The sequence below is a fragment of the Xenopus laevis genome, chromosome 7S, assembly GCF_017654675.1.
Source record: "Xenopus laevis strain J_2021 chromosome 7S, Xenopus_laevis_v10.1, whole genome shotgun sequence".
Lineage (NCBI taxonomy): Eukaryota > Metazoa > Chordata > Amphibia > Anura > Pipidae > Xenopus > Xenopus laevis.
Genome location: NC_054384.1, coordinates 81,839,722 through 81,858,513, shown reverse-complemented (window position 1 = coordinate 81,858,513; position 18,792 = coordinate 81,839,722). Strand labels below are relative to the sequence as shown.

Below are 18,792 nucleotides of genomic sequence, written 5' to 3'. Positions count from 1 at the left end.
GTACATATTAATTTGCCTTTTTCCTTCTGGAATATACATTATTATTAAATTGCATGAGTTTTTTTCCCCATATCAAGGTAAACATTCTTTCCAAAAAAAGTTTTATCGTTGCTCACTGCAGCTTCCTAAAGAAGTATGTCCTTTTGTAAATACTCCATGTCAGGTGTCTCCAGCCTTTTTTACATGTGAGCCACATTCATGTGTAAAAAGTTTTTGGGAGCAACATAAGCATCTGAAAAGTCCCTAGGATGCCAAATAAGTGTTGTGATTGGCTATTTAGTAGGCTCTATGTGAATTGGCAGATTACAGGAGGCTCTGTGTAGCAGTACACCTGTTTTTATACAACCAAAACATGCCTCCATGCCAAGAATTCAAAAATAGGCATCTGTTTTTATGCCACTGAGAGCAACTTCCAAGGGGATGATGAGCAACATGTTGCCAGCAAGCCACTGGTTGGGGATCAATGCTCCATGTGCAATATTATCTTTTGAAGGCTTAATGTTGCCAGATCATGTAAAGGACAGTTCTTTAAAATCCAACTAGAAAAGATTAAATGACTGCATTTTATTTAACTGTACATTTGTTAGACATGTCCCTATTTTTTTCAAGTGATCTGATAACTTTACATTGACATCCTATGCTACCTATATAGTTGCAGTCTGCACTTTGTGGCCATTTTATATATTTCAATGAAATGATGTGAGTGACATCCAGATAAGGTAAATATAGAATTAAATAGGAAGTTCACCTTTTTGGACAATAGTGCTAATTTAACAGCCCATGTCATAAAAAAAATTTCATTAAAAAATTCATTAAAAAATTTTTCTGTAATTTCTTTATTACCTTAAAGGAGAATTCAACCCTTAAGTTAAAAAAACCCTACCCTACATAGACTTCCTCCTCCCCCCAGCCTGTGTTACCCTGGGCAAATGCCTCGGTGCAGATTCAGGCATCGCAGGCACCATCTTCTCTTTGGAAATCTTTGGAATGAGACAGGTGTGGCGGCGCATCCGCAGTTGGAGCAATTTTCTGTTTCATGACAACTGTGCATGTGCTGAAACTCAAGAAATTGCCGAAGCGCTGGTCTCCTTCCAAAGATTTCCGAAGCGGCTGAAGATGTTGCCTGTGAACTCTGATGCCTGAATCTGCACCGAGGGGTAAGTAAAACGTTAGGGACATTTGCCCGTGGTAACACCTCGGCTGGGGGGGGGGGGTCTATGTAGGGTAGGGGAGTAGGTTTTTTTAACTTTAGGGTTGAATTCTCCTTTAAATGTTTCCTTTCAGATATTTATACCAACAGAAGCTGTGGATCAGTGTTGCTAAAGCTTTCAGTGCTCTACTCTGTTATCCGATTGGCTGAAACGGCAGCCTGCATCTCTTGCACTAAAGTGTGTCAATGATCTTTATTACTTGAAATGTTTCCTTTCGCAGGTATAAACCACAGAAGCTGTGGATCAGTACTGCTAAAAAGCTCTCTGCTCTCGTTATGGGATCAGCGACACACTTCAGTGTAAGAGATGCAGGCTGTCACATAAGGATTTTAAGGACAGAATCTGCACTGCATATCTTTGTTTCCATTGGCTTCAGGATTCAGCCAATTGGATAACAGAGGAGAGAGCTGAGAGAATTTTAGCAGCTCTGATCCACAGCTTCTATGGTTTGTATCTCTGAAAGGAAACATTTAAAGGGGACCTGTCACCCTAAGAAATAATTCCAAATTCTTTTCTATCATGTAAGTTGAGCAAAATAAACTTCACTTGCATTATACTTATTATTTAAACTTTGCTTTCTGCAGTCTTGGAATTACACAGTTACAGCCTGCAGGCAGGAGCCATTTTGTGGACACTGTTATTAAGACAAATAGTGTATCACCCAAAATCTTGTGTATGCACCAGAATGGGGGACCTAATGCCCATGCGCAGTGCCCTATACAAGTATAGAGCCTGAGGAGGGAAGGGGAAATGTGAGGGGTGCTGTGACATGTAGGAAGTGCTGAATGGAAAGTGAAAGTAATTGACTGCCCGACCTTTATGGCTCAGGCATAGATGTGGGACGGATAATATTTGATTGACCGTTCAGACATTTAAACACCTTTATAACAGGTATGGATGCTTTAATGAAAAAATGTTGGTCCTTGTTTAATTTGCAAAGGACTTTCATTATACAGTTTTGTGTGTGTAGGTGACAGGTCCACTTTTAAGTAATAAAGATAAGTTACAAAAACTTTTTTATGAAGTGATCTGTTAAATTTGCACTATTGTCCAAAAGGTGAACCTCCCATTTAATGAAACTTTACGGCGGACTACTGTATCTCCGTAAAATGATTCATGCTCTTTTAAGGCGACTGTTTAACAAGTGACTTTGATTAATGCTCTGAATAATATTCAAGCACAAGATTTAATTTTGTCTACTTTGGGAAATGTGCACAGCTTTCTTTTAAATAAATAAATTACATCCCCCCCTAAAAAAAAAAAACTATACATTTTTATACGATTTTTTTTAAGAAGTCCTTGCCCTTGAGGTGCAGAGCGCAGTGACAGTGCCCTACCTGCCTGCCATAGGGTATGCAAGTTGGATTTACCTATGTTCCTCCCACTGCTCATATAAATACAACACTGCCAAATGGAGACGGTGATGTATTTATAGGGCGAGGTTCAAAGATCCTTGAGTGTTTAGTTTGACCATCCAGAAACCCCTCTACTGCAGACTGCTACTTTAGTGTTGCTGTTTATTAATAATTTATTTTAATTTGGTTATACACCATCAGACCAGTGCGTTTATGCATAGTGTCCTGTTTCATCATTCATATGGACTTCCAAGCAGCAATAATACACTTGTTTTTATTGTTGTGTATAGGATGTGATTTGAATAGATCATTTTTCAGATAGACTGGAAACTCTTCAAGTTGCACATACATGCATACATACATCATTAGTTGCACAGAAACTATCTGAACAGTTTGGGATTGTACCTTGATACATTCTTATTTATTGAAGGGCCTCAACTGCTGCAAAATGCTGTATGTAATAGGATACAGCATGCTGCACATATAATGTCACCAAGAGCTTCCTTGTTCCTTGAATTGTTGGTGGCAATGTTTCTTATGCCTCCCAATAGTGGGTCCTAGCCTTCATCAACTCTGGGCTGAGCATCTTTTGTCAGAATAATCATAAGGGAGCTCTCTTATAATTTACTCTGTATAATATATTTTGGGATCCTTTTTTCTATTATTCCAGTTATCATCTAGCTACATCTAAATAGGATTATTTTACATTGAAGAATATTATGCATGTTTATAATTTTACATAATACAGTATAACTGAGTGCTAACAAATATTCAATGGAAAGTACCTCCATTTATCAGTGCATTGTAAACATCATACATTTCCACGTAGTATCTTCTGTTTTGCTCTTCAACACCCAGTGCCCTTCAGAAACACTTTAGCTATACTTAAGAACTTTGTGCTGGATACTGCTTGTGAAAACATGCTTCTGTGTCTTTATTAACATCTTATTCTGAATCCGTAGTAGCATGTCCTTGCATATCTGTAGTTATTGGTAAACAAATCCTGCTTCCCTACGCTCTCTACGTTTTAGAACAAGAAAACTTAGTTCCACACCACAGGGCAGAATTTCTATGAATCTTTACCTGTCGGGTTGGGGGCAGACAATTGTGAATTCTACAGTCCATTGCTTTGGCAGATGAAAAGTGTGCCTGGTTTTAAGTCTCAAACTTTTTATTTTGGTCATAAACCCACACTACATCTCTTTAAATACCCATCCAGCAGCAAACCAAAGAAAACGACTGCAGAAAATGGAAGTGACTTCAGGAATTCCTAAAACTATTTTATACTACTGCTAAATGTACCCTTATTAGGGCTATGCATCTCAGATAGCTACTGTAAACTGAAATTTTACACGGTAGAGTGAATTATTTACAGTGTAAACCGTGTAATTTAGAAATAAATACTACACCATAAAAATCATGACAGAATCAATTTAAGAGCTGGCCTGTTTGTGGAATCTACTGAGAGCAATGTAAAATTTCCTAAAGTAGACATTGCCTTATTCCTTCAGGGTGTCAAAGGCACAAAACACAAATCATTGCTTGTTTTGCAATAATGCATTGCTGGCATTTCATAATGTGATAGTTATAATAATAAAGTTATAAAATCCAAGCCTGCCTTGCACTTGTCAGTTTAGTGTACCAACCTATACAACATACCTTCCAGGGCTCCCAGGATCTGCGCTTCCTGTGCGCAGGAAGCCAGGGCTCTTGCAAGAGAGTGAGAAAATGCAGTACAGTGCACACTATGCAGATGCAAGAATACTTGTAGAGTTTAGCACTCAAAGTAAGTTTTGCCTTTTTAACCCGTTTTTATGGCAATAACCTTGTAGCAATCTTGCACTGCGTTGTAGCCATCGTTGCCAGATAAGCCAGCACCATACATCTGCCATGAACACTCATTTGGCATAAAGGAGTTGTTAACAGCAATTCTAAACAATGTCTTCTTTCTTCTAAATGCTTTTCTTATCCATCATTCACTAATACTTTTAATTCCACATGGCCTTATAAGGCTAAAACAGAATTTATGTCCCTGTGAAATCCTTGGAAAACTGAATTCTGCGACCGTTTTGGGGAAGGTAATCTGTTTGTCTGTTTAGTCTCTCAAAATGGCTGCCACTCGAGTACTGCCACCTGAAATGCTGCAGTGACACAATATTTAGTATTTATTACTTGAAGGTTCTTTCACTTAATTTTCCTAAAGATTTTCAGTTCACTATATAGGCATTGGTTATAATGCACACATTGCCATACTGGTTCCTTTGCTAAGGTAACATGAAATCTTTATTGACTGACAAAATAATACCCATTGTTCAGGTATTCATGCAAATGCTTGTTAACTTTAACAAGCAAAAACTATTTTATAATGCTACTCTTATACATGGTATGGTATTGTACGACCAGAGAAGAGCCATGCAAAGTATTTATAGCTTTCAGAATTCATAAGTGGTCTGTAGGATGTTGCACAGTTATCAAAGGATATGTGATTAGTTTAAAATGCTTGTTTTAAGTAAAACCCAAAGAAAATCCCAAGAATACTCTCGTATGTGTTTGTTATTGCCATACTTTCCAGTTGTTCCCATTTATGAGATACAGTCTTTTATCCCGGGGCCTTAATAATAATTGGGAAGGGGAAAAATTGGCATGTCTGGGCACACCTGAACAGAGTTTGTGTATTAGAGTGAGCCAATTTCCTTTATTTACCATAAATCTGTTTTTGATACAGTATAATAAACTATCCTGCCATCTTTCCTAGATTTAGCTTACCTCTAGAACTGAACACCTAAATATCAAACTATCTAAGGCATGGGACCTATTGTCCATAAATTCCTTAAATTACCTTTAAATTCTGCTAAAAACCACTAAAACATTAATTAAAACATCCCAACAGGATTATTCTGCTTCCAATAAGGGTTAATTATATCTTAGTTGGGATCAAGTACATGCTGCTGTTTTATTATTGCAGTGAAAAAGGAAATCATTTTACAAAATTTTAATTCTTTAATTAAAATGGAGGATATGAGAGATGGCCTTCCTGTAATTCAGAGCTTTTTGGTCAACTAGTGGAGGAATTCTCTGCATTCATAGCTGTATAGTTTGAGCTTAGTAGCGTAGTGAGAGGGTTATGGATGTTTCTCATTAATATCTAGAGTAAAACCAGTATCTGTGGGTTTATATCTAGATAATAATCTAGATATTAATGCCTATTAAATCGGCTCTTAAAAAGTTAGTGATATGCCTTTGTTTAGTACTACTTTGTGTAGTACTACTTGGTTTATTATACTAAAATTTTAAAGTAAGGGGAATATCATTTGTTATAACACATACATCTATATAACAAAGCATGTTTTGGTCAATAATGAGTCACTTGACATCACTAAGCATCTAACATATAACATTGCTAAACACTCTTAATATAGATATATTTTATAGTTTATGCTTGTGTGTTTAAATTATTCTCTAATATTTTATTTAGCGTTTGTCATGTGACATATTTAACGTTTGGTCATCTGACATATTTGTATATTATATGGAATAATGTAACCTGATATACAACTATGCAAATTCTCTAACTTGTATATACACTATTATATTTATATTTTGCAACTAGGGGTTGGTTCACTATTCCTTATGGAATGGTTTTTCTTTTTTTTCCCTTGTCTCCTGAAGTATGCACCTTCACTCCATAGCAATGTTACTGCAAATATCTCTGTCTACTAATAACTAGTATCTTTACACAGTTTTCATGTATTGTTGAATGAATACAGTTGTGATGCATAGCTTATGTTTATGAATCTTTTCATTCATCCAGGTCATGATGTACAGTATCTAGTAGAGTTAAAGGAACAGTAACACCAAAAAATAAGTGTTTTTTTTAAGTTATGTTAATATAGTGTACTGTTGTGCTGCACTGGTACAATTGGTGTGCTTGCATCAGAAACTCTGCAATAATTTATGTAAACAAGACGCTGTGTAGCCATGGGGGCAGCCATTCAGAGTGGAAAAGGAGAAAAGGCACAGGATACACAGCAGATCACAGATAAGGTTTGTAGTATAGAAAAGGCACAGGATACTCAACAGATCACAGATAAGGTTTTGTAGTATACAACTGGATTCTTCAGAAAGTATGTGTTATCTGTGTAGCCTTTGCTTCAATTGCTGCCCCCATGGCTACACAGCAGCTTGTTTATATAAACTATAACAGTGTTTCTGAAGCAAACCAGTTTTACCAGTGCAGGGCAACAGTATACTTTATAGTCATTCCTTTATCAGACATACATTTTTTGGTGTTACTGTTCCTTTAAGTGTAAAGCAAGTGGATTTTCTGAGTTCTCTTGAAAACACTTTATAGACTTGTCCGAGCTACATTTACAGTTCAATTCATCAGCTTATTGCTACTCGTTTTGAGGACAATTACACTGAAACTGGTATGGGAATATGAGAGGGTGACCTGAAAATCTGACAATTAATTGAACCATCTAAGTTTTCATCTATGTGCCAATATCAGGGAATCGCACCATTCAGCCTACGTCTGGGTCCTCTGTTAATAGGTAACAGAGCCAAGTGGATCCTACAGAAAAATCATCTTAATCAGAAACTTAAAAATGTGAAACAGAGGCTGCAGCACAACAACCTGCTACTGCTTTGCAAAGAGTTGATTTCGCAGATCAAGTACAGCATGCTAAGAGCAAGGAGAGGCAAATAAACCAAATTCCCAGAGCATCAATGATTTGTGGGTAAAGAACTTGCCAGACAGGGGACTAACAAAGGCAAAGTATGAATTCTTAGCCAAGGGACTATATTTCATCACAACCAAATCTTCCATCCACAATAATACGATACCAATTGATGAAGCTGGAAACATCTGGTTGAAAATATTAGAGGCCCTAGCTAGTGCTAAAGCTCCCCCTTCCAACCTAAGTTTGCAGGAGAGTAAGTTTCTGACATTAGTGCCAAGGACCCGCGTTTCACTATCCTGCTAGTGGATAATGGGAGATATGTGCTGGTACTGAAAACATCAGAGTCCTACTCTAAACTGGCCACACTGCTCAGCAATTCTGATGCATATGAACAACTGAAGAGATCCTTCTAGCAGCTACAAGAAAAAGGTTATAGACTGCTTGCAATAACTTGAGATGGATAAGGTCCTTGTTCTGGCTTTATATCATTGCCTCTACTGGGGAAAGCCACTCCATGCATTTATGGGCTCCCTAAAATACACTGTCAAGGAGCCCCACTTAGGTCAGTTGTCGGCATCATATTGCTAGATGTGTGACCAATATCGTAAGCTCCCTTAGTTTGAAACACAGTACAGAATATTTAAAACTCCATGGACTTTGTCAACAAAGTGCATGAGTTAAATCTGGAGAAAGTGGTGTCCTTAGATATGACACCACTAATCGCATGCATAACCACGACCAAGACAATTTTAAACTGAGGAAATGGCTGAAACCAGAAATGTTGTCTTTTTACTGGACCTCTGTCTTAATATAGCTAATTTCAAGCATATGGAAGTTTTTTGTTTTTAATATAGAAAAAAATGACTGTGCCATGGATTTGCCTGTGTCTCCAATCATAAAGGTCCTTTAAATGGACAAAAACATCAAGTTGACAGGGGACGATATTAAAGACCGCAAACTAGCTTTTTGTCACTGTACAATCGTTCTCAAAGGCAATTGATATTTCAGTTTGCAGGGAACCCACTCATACTGATCATTATTTGCTGTTTGATTCCTACAACCCTCTGGACTATAAATTGGAGATTTTAAGAACATTGTGTTGAAACTGTGACTCATTCTTAGACAAAATTTAGAACCGCATGGATACCCAGACTGGGTCTTTGTCAAAATAAAATTACTGTCAAGCAAAAATGCCAGACCAGCATACAGAGGGGAGGCAGATTACAGGCAACACAAATGTGGCTTGATCACACTTTCACACCTTGCGTTTCAGATAACACCTGCTGAATTAGTTCAATGGAACCATTGTGATTGTATGTTTGTGATTGTACTAGCCTTATTGGTTTAAATGCCTGGGAATTCCCTTCCACTCTCAAATGAGTGGTGAAATATTTACAAGCATCATTCATGTAGTTATTCCAACTCTTTTTATTGTATTATGTTAACTAAATATGGAAATCAAGGTAAACTGCTTACTTTTGTGAATTTCCACATACGTTCCATTCTTTGCATAAAGTGTTTTTCTTTACAAAGTCAATCCAACCCTATAAAGACTTGATGCCATGGACTGACAATTCTTTTGACTTCCAATATCTTTCTATTTTAAAGCAAAAAGCTGTGGCGCTGTGAAAGGCAATGCATTCTTCTTGTAATATGTTATATTTTTCTGTATTGCTGTCTAGTCTTTCCTAGTTAACTCAGTTCTATTTTTCATCATACTGTGGACATGGCACTATACCCTGTGTTATACTATGTCTTAATTAAGCAATCGATTATTGATTCCTCCACCCCCCCCCCCTTTTGTATTGTGTAGAAAGTGTTTTTCAGATTCTGTGGTCCATCTACCATTTCTGCTTAAATGACATTATTAGCTCATAGGTTTTTCTTTGTGTGGAAAAAAATTATTTTTGCCTATGTATATGGAATAGGAAATAAAACACTCCATGAAATTTTGGGGCTGGTCTGATAAATCTGGAGAGTGATGTTTCCTTACCCAGTATTGTTTTTTTTTTTTTAAATTTATTTTTTGTCATTTGTAATACAATCACAAATGCAAATACCCATTCTAGATGGCTCCAGAACAGACTGAACTAAATCTCATCATCCGTTGTGTTTAAAAAAGGGGGTTTTACTTTAAAGAGAACATGCTTTTTTAGTGTGATGATTCAAATCGTAATAAATCGAAGCTTCAATGTTTCTTATCCAGAATGCTTGGGACCTGGGCTTTTCCAGATTGGGAATCTTTCTGTAATTTGGATTTTCGTACCTTAAGTCTACTAGAAAATCATGTAAACATGAAATAAGCACAAAAAGCTGGTTTTGCTGCCATTAAAGGGCATGTAAAGGCTTGTAAAGGTTACTTTCTTTAATGAAAAAAGAAACTTTTCTCCAATATACTTTAATTTAAAAATTTGCAAGAAACCGGACTGTATGCAGTGAAATTCTCCCTTCATTTACTGCTGTGGATAGGAATTGTCAGACGGTCCCTAACTGCTGAGCAGGGAAACAATCATACTTATGAACAGCAGGGGGAGCCCCCGCCTTTTTTCCCAGCCATTCAGAACTCAAGCAGCTTTGTTTATGATGATGCCTAAGCAGCCCAGACCAAACTGAGCATGTGCACAGTCTTAGTCTTGCAAAGATGTATAACAAAGTTACAAGATGGTGACCCCCTGTAGCCAACTTTGAAAGCATCAATTATTTGTTTGATTAAGCTTGTGGTGCAGTAAGTTCATGTTTATATTTAGTATACAAAATACAGCATTTCTAGCCTTATTCTATTTAGACTTTACATGCCCTTTAAGGATTAATTATATCTTAGTGTGGATCAAGTACAAGGTACTGTAAAAACTTTATTTGGATAAAATAGAGTCTATGGGAGACGTTCTTTCGGTAATTCAGAGCTTTCTGGATAACTGGTTTCCAAATAACAGATACCATACCTGTACAAAGCAATTCTAAAGTTTGATATCACCTTTCTAAGAACTCCTCTTTTTACAGTCATTGTTTAAAATGTCTGAAGTCTAACACTGTATATTCGTTTTCCTCTTCAGCAGTTGCTTTTATTTATTTGTTTCTTTCTATTGATTTTTATAAACCAGCAGCTGCACATCACAGAACAGCGAGGGAAGACCATAGTGAAAAAAACAAAGTTATCCGTAGTCGAAGTCCCATAAGGCAGCAACGAGAGAGATTAGTTGCAGAAGACGTAAAGCAACAAGGTGAGCCAAAGCATTTTCATCGTTTGGCCAGAAATTCTTCTAGAGATGTAAAAAGTGACATCTCCGTTTTCAATTTCCTTCTGGTTAATGAATTGTGTTACAATGTGAAGGGCTAGCTACCAGTAGGCAATAAAGTGACGAACGTGTACTGCTGATTTCATTGCTATCGTTCTCTGATGACATGAGGGGTTATTAACAATTTCCCTGGGTAGGAGTGCAAAAGTACACCCCTATGGCTATGCTCCCTCACTTGCATGTCTGAGTGAGACTGAAACCTGCAGCAATTCTGTGAGAGGCAAAGGCAGTGTCACAAATGACCCCTATGATTTGATGTCTTGCACAAAAGTCTGCATGTAGCCTTTCGCCTTTTTGACCTGTAATGACTTTCCATAGGTGGGCTATGCAGTCACCTGTTTTCAAGCTAGTTTGCATGGGAAATGTACTCCGCTACATTCTTAACTGACCCTTGCATCTGCTTTGTTCAAGAATATGGATTTATTTCCAACAATGAAACCATTAGTGATAGATAATAACTTAAGCCGCTGTGTTTTTTTTTTTTCCAGGGAAAAATGAAAGACTAGACATGGAAACAATGCTTTCAGATTTGCAAGATGTCAGTGACAGTGAGAGAAAAACTACTTCTGCAGAATCCTCCTCAGGTATCATTCATCTTAAATCATATATATGGATAATGATGTATCTCTAGATGAAATGGCTCTGTTTAGTAGTGCAACCATAGTGGTAGTTCAACTATGGCTCTCGTACACCCTTAGTAAATTAAAGTAACGACACCTGGTGCATGAAGGTAGAGGATCGGCCACCTCACAAACAGTCTAGCAGAAAGAATCCCAAGGCACACAGGATAATTGCAAGCAAGCTGCCTTGCATGTTTATTGCGAAGTGCAACATTTTGGGGTCACGCCCCTTTCTCAAGCATGAGAAACGGGCGTGACCCCGAAACGTTGCACTTCACAATAAACACGCAAAGCAGCTTGCTTGCAATTATCCTGTGTGCCTTGGGATTCTTTCTGCTAGTAGTGCAACCATGCCAAATCTCTACTGCTCTGCTTTTAGTATGGTGGCATATTTGGCTGGCAGCCACATAATGCGCTGGCTGTTTCTCAACACTCCCTGGTTCTAGATGTACAATTCTTGACAATCTGATCCTCTTTACATCATAACAGCCAGAAGAAATGGATCATATGGGTATTATGGGTTATATGAAAGTCAGGTAATTTCCATGCAGATATGGCTCATGGCTTTGCACTCATCATGGTTAGTCATTGGTGAATCCAATAATATTTACAGTAAGTGCAACACTGATTTCATAGTTGGTCTTGAAAATATATTCATATACAATGATTCCTAGGACAGTACTGAAAATGTATAACGGAATGTTAATTCCAAAATAAAACCCCATAAAGAACATTTGAGGTCTGGGTGCACAAGCTCCAACCTATAGCTCAGGAAGGACAATACTAATGTTTTCTCTGATGCTTCAGCACACAAAACTTGTTTGGGGGATTATGCTATTTTTTTCTTTGATATGAAAACTTCTCTGTGCATTAATACAGTAGCTTCTAACTACAGCAGGTACTGGGTCTGCCTCAGAAGAGGAAGAGGAATCTAGTTCTGAAGAATCTGAGGAAGGAGAAGAAGAGGAGGAGGAAGAAGAAGAGGAGGAGGATGATGATGATGAAGAGGAGGAGGAGGAAGAAACTGGAAGTAATTCCGAAGCAGTGTCCGAGCAGTCAGCAGGTGAGTTCCTGGCACATGAAATAAACCATGTATAAGCCCCACTCTTCACAGATATAGCAGTCGATCTTCTTCTTTGCCACATATTTAGTTTTTTCCCTCCCACCAGAAAGTACTGGTCCCCAGCAGAACCATAACAGACAACCACCGGTCAGCTGTTAAAGCTGACACCTTGGGGAAGAGGAGAGTCTATTCTATTTTATCCCTATCTGCTCTCTTCTCCTTCAGAGGGTAAAACACCTTCTCAATGTATTTCATATAATGGGCTGGTGTTAAAGTATTACAGTAGCATGAGCTAAACTTGTCTTTTGCCATCTCAGAATGGTCACAGGTGTTTAAACCTATTAATCAGGCTACTATCATCTACAGAAAAGGAAAAACACTGCTTATCCACTCGCTTACCAAATAGGTGAGAATCAATAGAAAGAAAGGGAGTTAAGCAGGAAAAAGGAAACATTCTTTTAGTAATTTACTACACCGAGAAAGCAATATTGCCTCACTGAGTTGATTTTGCCATTAAACGTTTCTGTCTTGAAGGGACCTCCGCAAAATCAAATGTATGGCTGCCATCATTCCAAATAGTGAATGTTTATATGACATGGACTTTAAAGAGTTGTTTGCCTTAAACCTGTTAATGTGGTGTAGACCACAATATTCTAATACAATTTGAAACTGGGTTTCACTAAAATACTCTTTAAATTCTTTACATATTCTCTTCAGCAGCTATCAGGTTTGGAAGTTAAGATGCCATTTTTTTTAGCAACTAGGCAGTCCTTTTGAAATAAAAAAGCAATATGAATAGTAGAAGGTCTAAAAATAAAGATAAGCAATACAAAAATCAGAATAACAATAAAACTGTAGCTGCACTGTTTTTGGTTGCAGGAGTGAGTGAACCTGACAGCCAGGAAGCATTTTCATTTGCCGCTTGTTGAGTCAGAACGGTAAAGCTGGCCATAGACATGCAGATTTTAGCCTGGTATCTGACGAACTATTGTACATCGCAATCGTCCGACCTGCAACTAACCATTTAGATTAAATAAAATAGTAAAAGAACAAATCAAACGATGTTCTGGCCGTGACAACTATTGTACGAAAGTTATGTCTGACAAATTTTAGTAGGCAATACATAAAGAGATATTTTTAGCTGACGGAAATCTTCTAACCTCTCCAACGAAATGACCGATCGCCATGGTACGAAAAATGTTGAGACGATCCACACGATCCAAAAATCGTTCAAACCTTTGATCCGTTCAACTTTATATTTGCATCTATGGCCAGCTTATATAGTGAAGAGTAATGAAACATTTCTTTTTAGTAGGTCCAACTATAACTTCATTTGGTAAAATACACATTTTAAAGGAAAACTATACCCCCCAAACAATGTAGGTCTCTATTAAAAGATACTGAGTAAAACAGCTCATGTGTAAAACCCTGCTTCGTGTAAATGAACCATTATCATAATAATATACTTTTTTAGTAGTATGTGCCATTGGGTAATCATAAATAGAAAATTGCCATTTTAAAAAATAAGGGCCGCCCCCTGAGATCGTAAGATTCACTGTACTCACATACAAACCACATGTAAGGTCACATGAGCCAATTAACAGACAGAGTTCTGCCTTTTGTTTCCTCACTTCTTCCTGTTACAGTTAGTGTTGTAGTATTTCTGGTCAGGTGATCTCTGAGACAGCACACAGACCATCACGAAATGGTGGTTCAAGGCAAGAGATGTAAAAGGGCAATATTTATGTAAATATATATTCCAGTTTGGTAAGATTCTTTAATATTTCATTTAATTTGATATAAACTATCTGTTGCTTAAGTATTCATTTTGGGGGTATAGTTTTCCTTTAAATGACAATCTGCCAGTGATACTCTGCCGTGTGAGTAGTTTCACTGCTATGAAAGTGTTTACTTTGCACCCATCAGAATGGAAATGGATTGAAGATGTATAGCACAGTGATCCACAAGCTTTGGTGAGGAGCAGAGGTTCTAAAGATTCCAGCTTGATGTTAAGGGACTTTTAATTACCATTTAGATGTACCATTTCACATGCATGGGTTTGTTTAAAAAGGTTGAAGTTTTGTCTGATCACCAATATCCGTTATCTTCTTTGCAGAGGAGGTCAGTGATGAAGAGATGAGTGAAGACGAGCGAGAGAACGGGAATCATGTTCCTGTCGGTAAGGAAGAAAAGTTCACTCTTTGCAGTTTGTATTTCATTAACAAATGTTAACGACGGAACAAATTGATCAGCTATTTTAAATGTGCATGTGTGAAGCACCTCTCCACTTGCTCCCTACAATCTTATCTTTCGAGAGTACCTCGAAATATAAGATTGATAATGATGAAGGCATGAGTTATAGCCTGGTTGTTTTTAGATATCGTTGTCTAATTAGCTTAGGTACTTCGAATTTTTTTCTGCAGTACAATGCATCTGGATATTAACCCATGGCAACAATAACATTTTTACTTTTACTGTTCTACATGCAGAGAACAAAAAGCGAATCTGTGATTGTTGGTTTTGGGTTACTGCCCAAGTGCAAATCTTGCTGGTGTTTCTACTGTTAAACCTGCTGCAGCACAGACTGATTTATATGATTTATGTGATACACAATTACAGCAAGGCTCTTTGCAACATAGGTTGAATTATTTACGAGACATTTGCTTGTAGGAAAACGGTTTGTGAAGTCCTGATGGACTGGAATGTCCAGAGGAATCTTTGTTGCATAAAAAAAGAAAGTAACACACATATTGGCAGAGGTTACAGGTGTAGCATTTGCATTTGATAATGTCCATGGCAATATGTTGCTCAAAACAGGATAAGGTAGACCTTGTATAACATTTTGTTTAGCTAAATCCCAATCCCTTACCTATGAATAGGTTTTTAGTGACATTTTTTGTATCGTTTTTTAAAAGTCTCGTGATTTCTACTTAGCCTACACTCTGCTGCCATGAAATTTTCAAGTGGTCGTTTTTTGGAACGGCTCCATAGGAAATAAAAGGAAGAGTACACCTTTTGAGACTAAGCCCTTAAAATATCCCTTCTAAAACACTCCTATTAGGAGTGAATGGTCAACTTTGGATATTTCCATGGGGAATTATACTGTGATTTCTTAAACTGCAGTTGGGGAGCCTATACATGTTTGTAATTGGCACAAATCTCTTGAGCTTGGTACTAGGTCTATAGCTGATCTGGCATGAAATATTTACGGACCTCCAGCTTTCTGTGTCTTGAATTTTAAGTTTAAAAACTATGATTATAGGGTTCTAGAATTACCAGGTAGGACATGGTCCAATGCATGGATTGGGCCCAAATGTGAATAACCTGCAGGACAATCTGGTCAAACATATGACCCTTACAGCCCTTAATCAGTTGCAAAAACCTGTGAAACTCCGCCTTTGGGAACCATTAGTCTCCAGTGTACACTGCGACCAAAGGCCCATGGCCACTTTTCATTGGATTCATTTGTATAGCCTTATATACTGTAGTAATTGTATTCCCTAATGTCTAGATCTGTTCGGAATAAAACCTGTCTGAATGATGGACCTAATGACTGTTTAATTTGCTAACAGTGTTGTTGGTAAGAAGGGAAATGGTGCTGTAGGAACCATAACCATCAGAATAATTTTCTAGCAAATTAATAGTTATTCTATAGCTCTAGAAAAGAGGTACCAGAAGCACTGCTGTCTATTGTGTGAATTGATAGTAAGGTATATAATTAATATTTGTTTCCCTTAAAGGAGAAGGAAAGGCTAAAATTAAGTAAGCTTTATTGGAAAGGTCTATATAAATACACCAGTAAACTCTGAAAGTAATGCTGCTCTGAGTACTGTCAAAAGAAATAACATATGTTTTCCCTTCTATTGTGTACACATGGACTTCCTTATCAGACTTCCTGTTTTCAGCATAAACCTGCAGGGCTAGGGCTTGAGCATGCTTTGTTTGCTCCTCCCCTCCCTGCTGTAATCTGAGCCCAGTGCTAATATGGCAGCTGCTATCCTAAACAAAAAGAGAGAGCTTCTAGAGCTGTTTACTCAAGTATGGTAAAGCATTCTGCAGAATAAACATAATGTTATAGCTTGTGCTATTGTGGCTGATCTATTGGCAATAAACTTCTTCGGTAGCTTTCCTTCTCCTTTAAAAGCTGTCGAAGGATTCTAGGAATTTTAGTTCAACAGATGGCAAGACCACAGGATTGACATTCCAGATATAAAACCTGTTTAAAAACAATTTAATTTTCCTTAACGTCATTGTTCTTACCTTGTATATTTCTATCTGCAAGATCCATGGCAGTCTTTCATTATAAATCACATTAACTTATATAAATACAAAGTCTTAGCTCATGTACAGGTGGAGAGCACATGCCTGTACACATGAAATTGCTAGAGAATGTCATCTTTGTATAGCTCTCTGTAGCTTGAAATGAATGACGTTTCCTCCAAATAAACTGCTGGTATATTTAGTAATAAGCCATTTCTTACCCCGAAATACCCATTTTTACAATATAGTTACTCTTAGTACTTACACATACTTACTCTTTCACAAGGCTGCCATATAATTTCAGATGCAATCTGTCTTTGCTTTTGTAACCCCATCTTAAAAGATGTCATCATCCTCCATTGTGCAGGACTCCGTGTTTATGTGTGTGTATATATATATATATATATATATATATATATATATATATATATATATATATATATATATATATATATATATATATATATATATATATATATATATATATATATATATATATCCATAGCCTTTCCCTAGTTCCTCACATACATTTTAAATTTTTTTTCTGATTTTGTGGCTAAATGGGCCTTTGGATCCCTGGCATGAATGAAAAAATGAGAACCACTACTGCCTTAGAGGGACACAAAGAATTTCCGTGCCTAGCCTCAATGTAAACACATAAAGGCTTATTTATAAGCTCCGGGCAAATTTGCAACTGGGCAGTAACCCATGGCAACCAATCAGTGGTTAGGCTTTTTTCAACCAGCTTCATGTAGTACAAAGAAAGGAAATCTGATTGGTTGGCCAGTGTGTGTGATTTTTTTTTTTTTTTTTGTGTGTGTGTTTCCTTACTAGGTTTTTGTATATAATTATTGTTGTTTTTTACAGGCACTGTAACTGGGGTGTGTTAGAACTAAGGAGTCTACTTTTTCGTATCCTGCCTGTGGGAAAGAATTAATAACATGGTTCCTGCTATGCTGCCCCCCTCTCCCCCCCCCCCTCACCCTCCTGGGAAGCAAAGATCTAGTTGTTCATTTCCTTCAGTGGCTAGAACTACTTTCCCCTTTCTGAATGTTTTTAACTAAAATATTCAAGCAATATAATATAAGCAATGTTTAATCTTCTGATCTAAAACTCTAAACAAGATTTGCTGCCATGCGAATAGCGAATTTTGCTGAAAGTTGGTCTCATGCCTCTAGTAATACCGGAGAGTATCTTTTTTTTTATTTTTTATTTATTTTTTTAAGTGGTCAAAATGTCTATAATAGATTTCTGGATCACTGCCTGCCACTGAGCCTGGAGTTAATTGACAGATTTGTGGTAGAAGAATGTTTGTGTTTTCTGGTTGTTTTTCTGAGTTGAGTAACATAATGCTTCAAGGACCTCAAATATGTTTGTCTTTAGTATTCAAAAGAAATAGCCATGCAGGAAACAGTACATCTTCATCCTTTTTTGAAGCTGACCACCTGACCTTCCGACAACTAGTTGTTTTTAGATAGATCACCAGAAATAACTATTATTATATAATCTATTTTCTATTTGTAACTGTTTTTCTAATTTTGAAGTGTAACATTTCATTTTCACCTTCTAAAGCAGCTCTGGAAGTGGGGGTCGCCGACCCCCCAAAACTGTTCTAAATTGATAGATACATTTAATGGATACATTTCTTATCTTTGTCCCTGTTAGACTGATAAAATAGTTGTGAATACTCCAGAGATGCTGCTGAGAAATGTATCAACTAAATGTTGCAAAATTGTAACAGTTCAGCATCTGAACCTGAATTACTGAGCTGTCAGACTCAAACACCAGAGACACGAACATTCAATTTAGATTTTGGAAAAACAGTAACAAATAAATAATTTAAAAAAGTTTATTTCTGGGGAACAATCTGAAAACAACTGAAATGAAAAAAGTTTTGGAATGTGAACAACCCCTTTAAATGAGTTTTAGGCTTGCACACAGAATTGTTCTCCAAGAAATTAATTTGTTACACCTGCAATGTCATCACTATGTGATGATCCAGTAGCAACAGATAGTAAGGGGCACATTTACAAAGCTCGAGTGAAGGATTCGAATTAAAAAAACTTCGAATTTCGAAGTGTTTTTTGGGCTACTTCGACCATCGAATGGGCTACTTCGACCTTCGACTACGACTTCGACTACGAATCGAACGATTCGAACTAAAAATCGTTCGACTATTCGACCATTCGATGGTCGAAGTACTGTCTCTTTAAAAAAAACTTCGACCCCCTAGTTCGGCAGCTAAAAGCTACCGAACTCAATGTTAGCCTATGGGGAAGGTCCCCATAGGCTTGCCTGTGATTTTTTG

The 18,792-nt window shown here is 37.2% G+C and overlaps 1 protein-coding gene across 7 annotated transcripts in view; it reads left to right on the top strand.

Moving 5' to 3' along the window:
• Nucleotides 1–18,792, top strand: part of cdk11b.S (cyclin-dependent kinase 11B S homeolog) — a 47,309-nt gene that overhangs the window by 8,034 nt on the left and 20,483 nt on the right. For 2 of the 7 annotated variants that reach the window (XM_018226948.2, XM_018226945.2), the window contains exons 7-11: nt 4,233–4,352; nt 10,347–10,466; nt 11,030–11,125; nt 12,057–12,224; nt 14,341–14,403. In XM_018226948.2, coding sequence (XP_018082437.1) covers nt 4,233–4,352; nt 10,347–10,466; nt 11,030–11,125; nt 12,057–12,224; nt 14,341–14,403 — 567 coding nt within the window. 7 annotated transcript variants of the gene reach the window in all.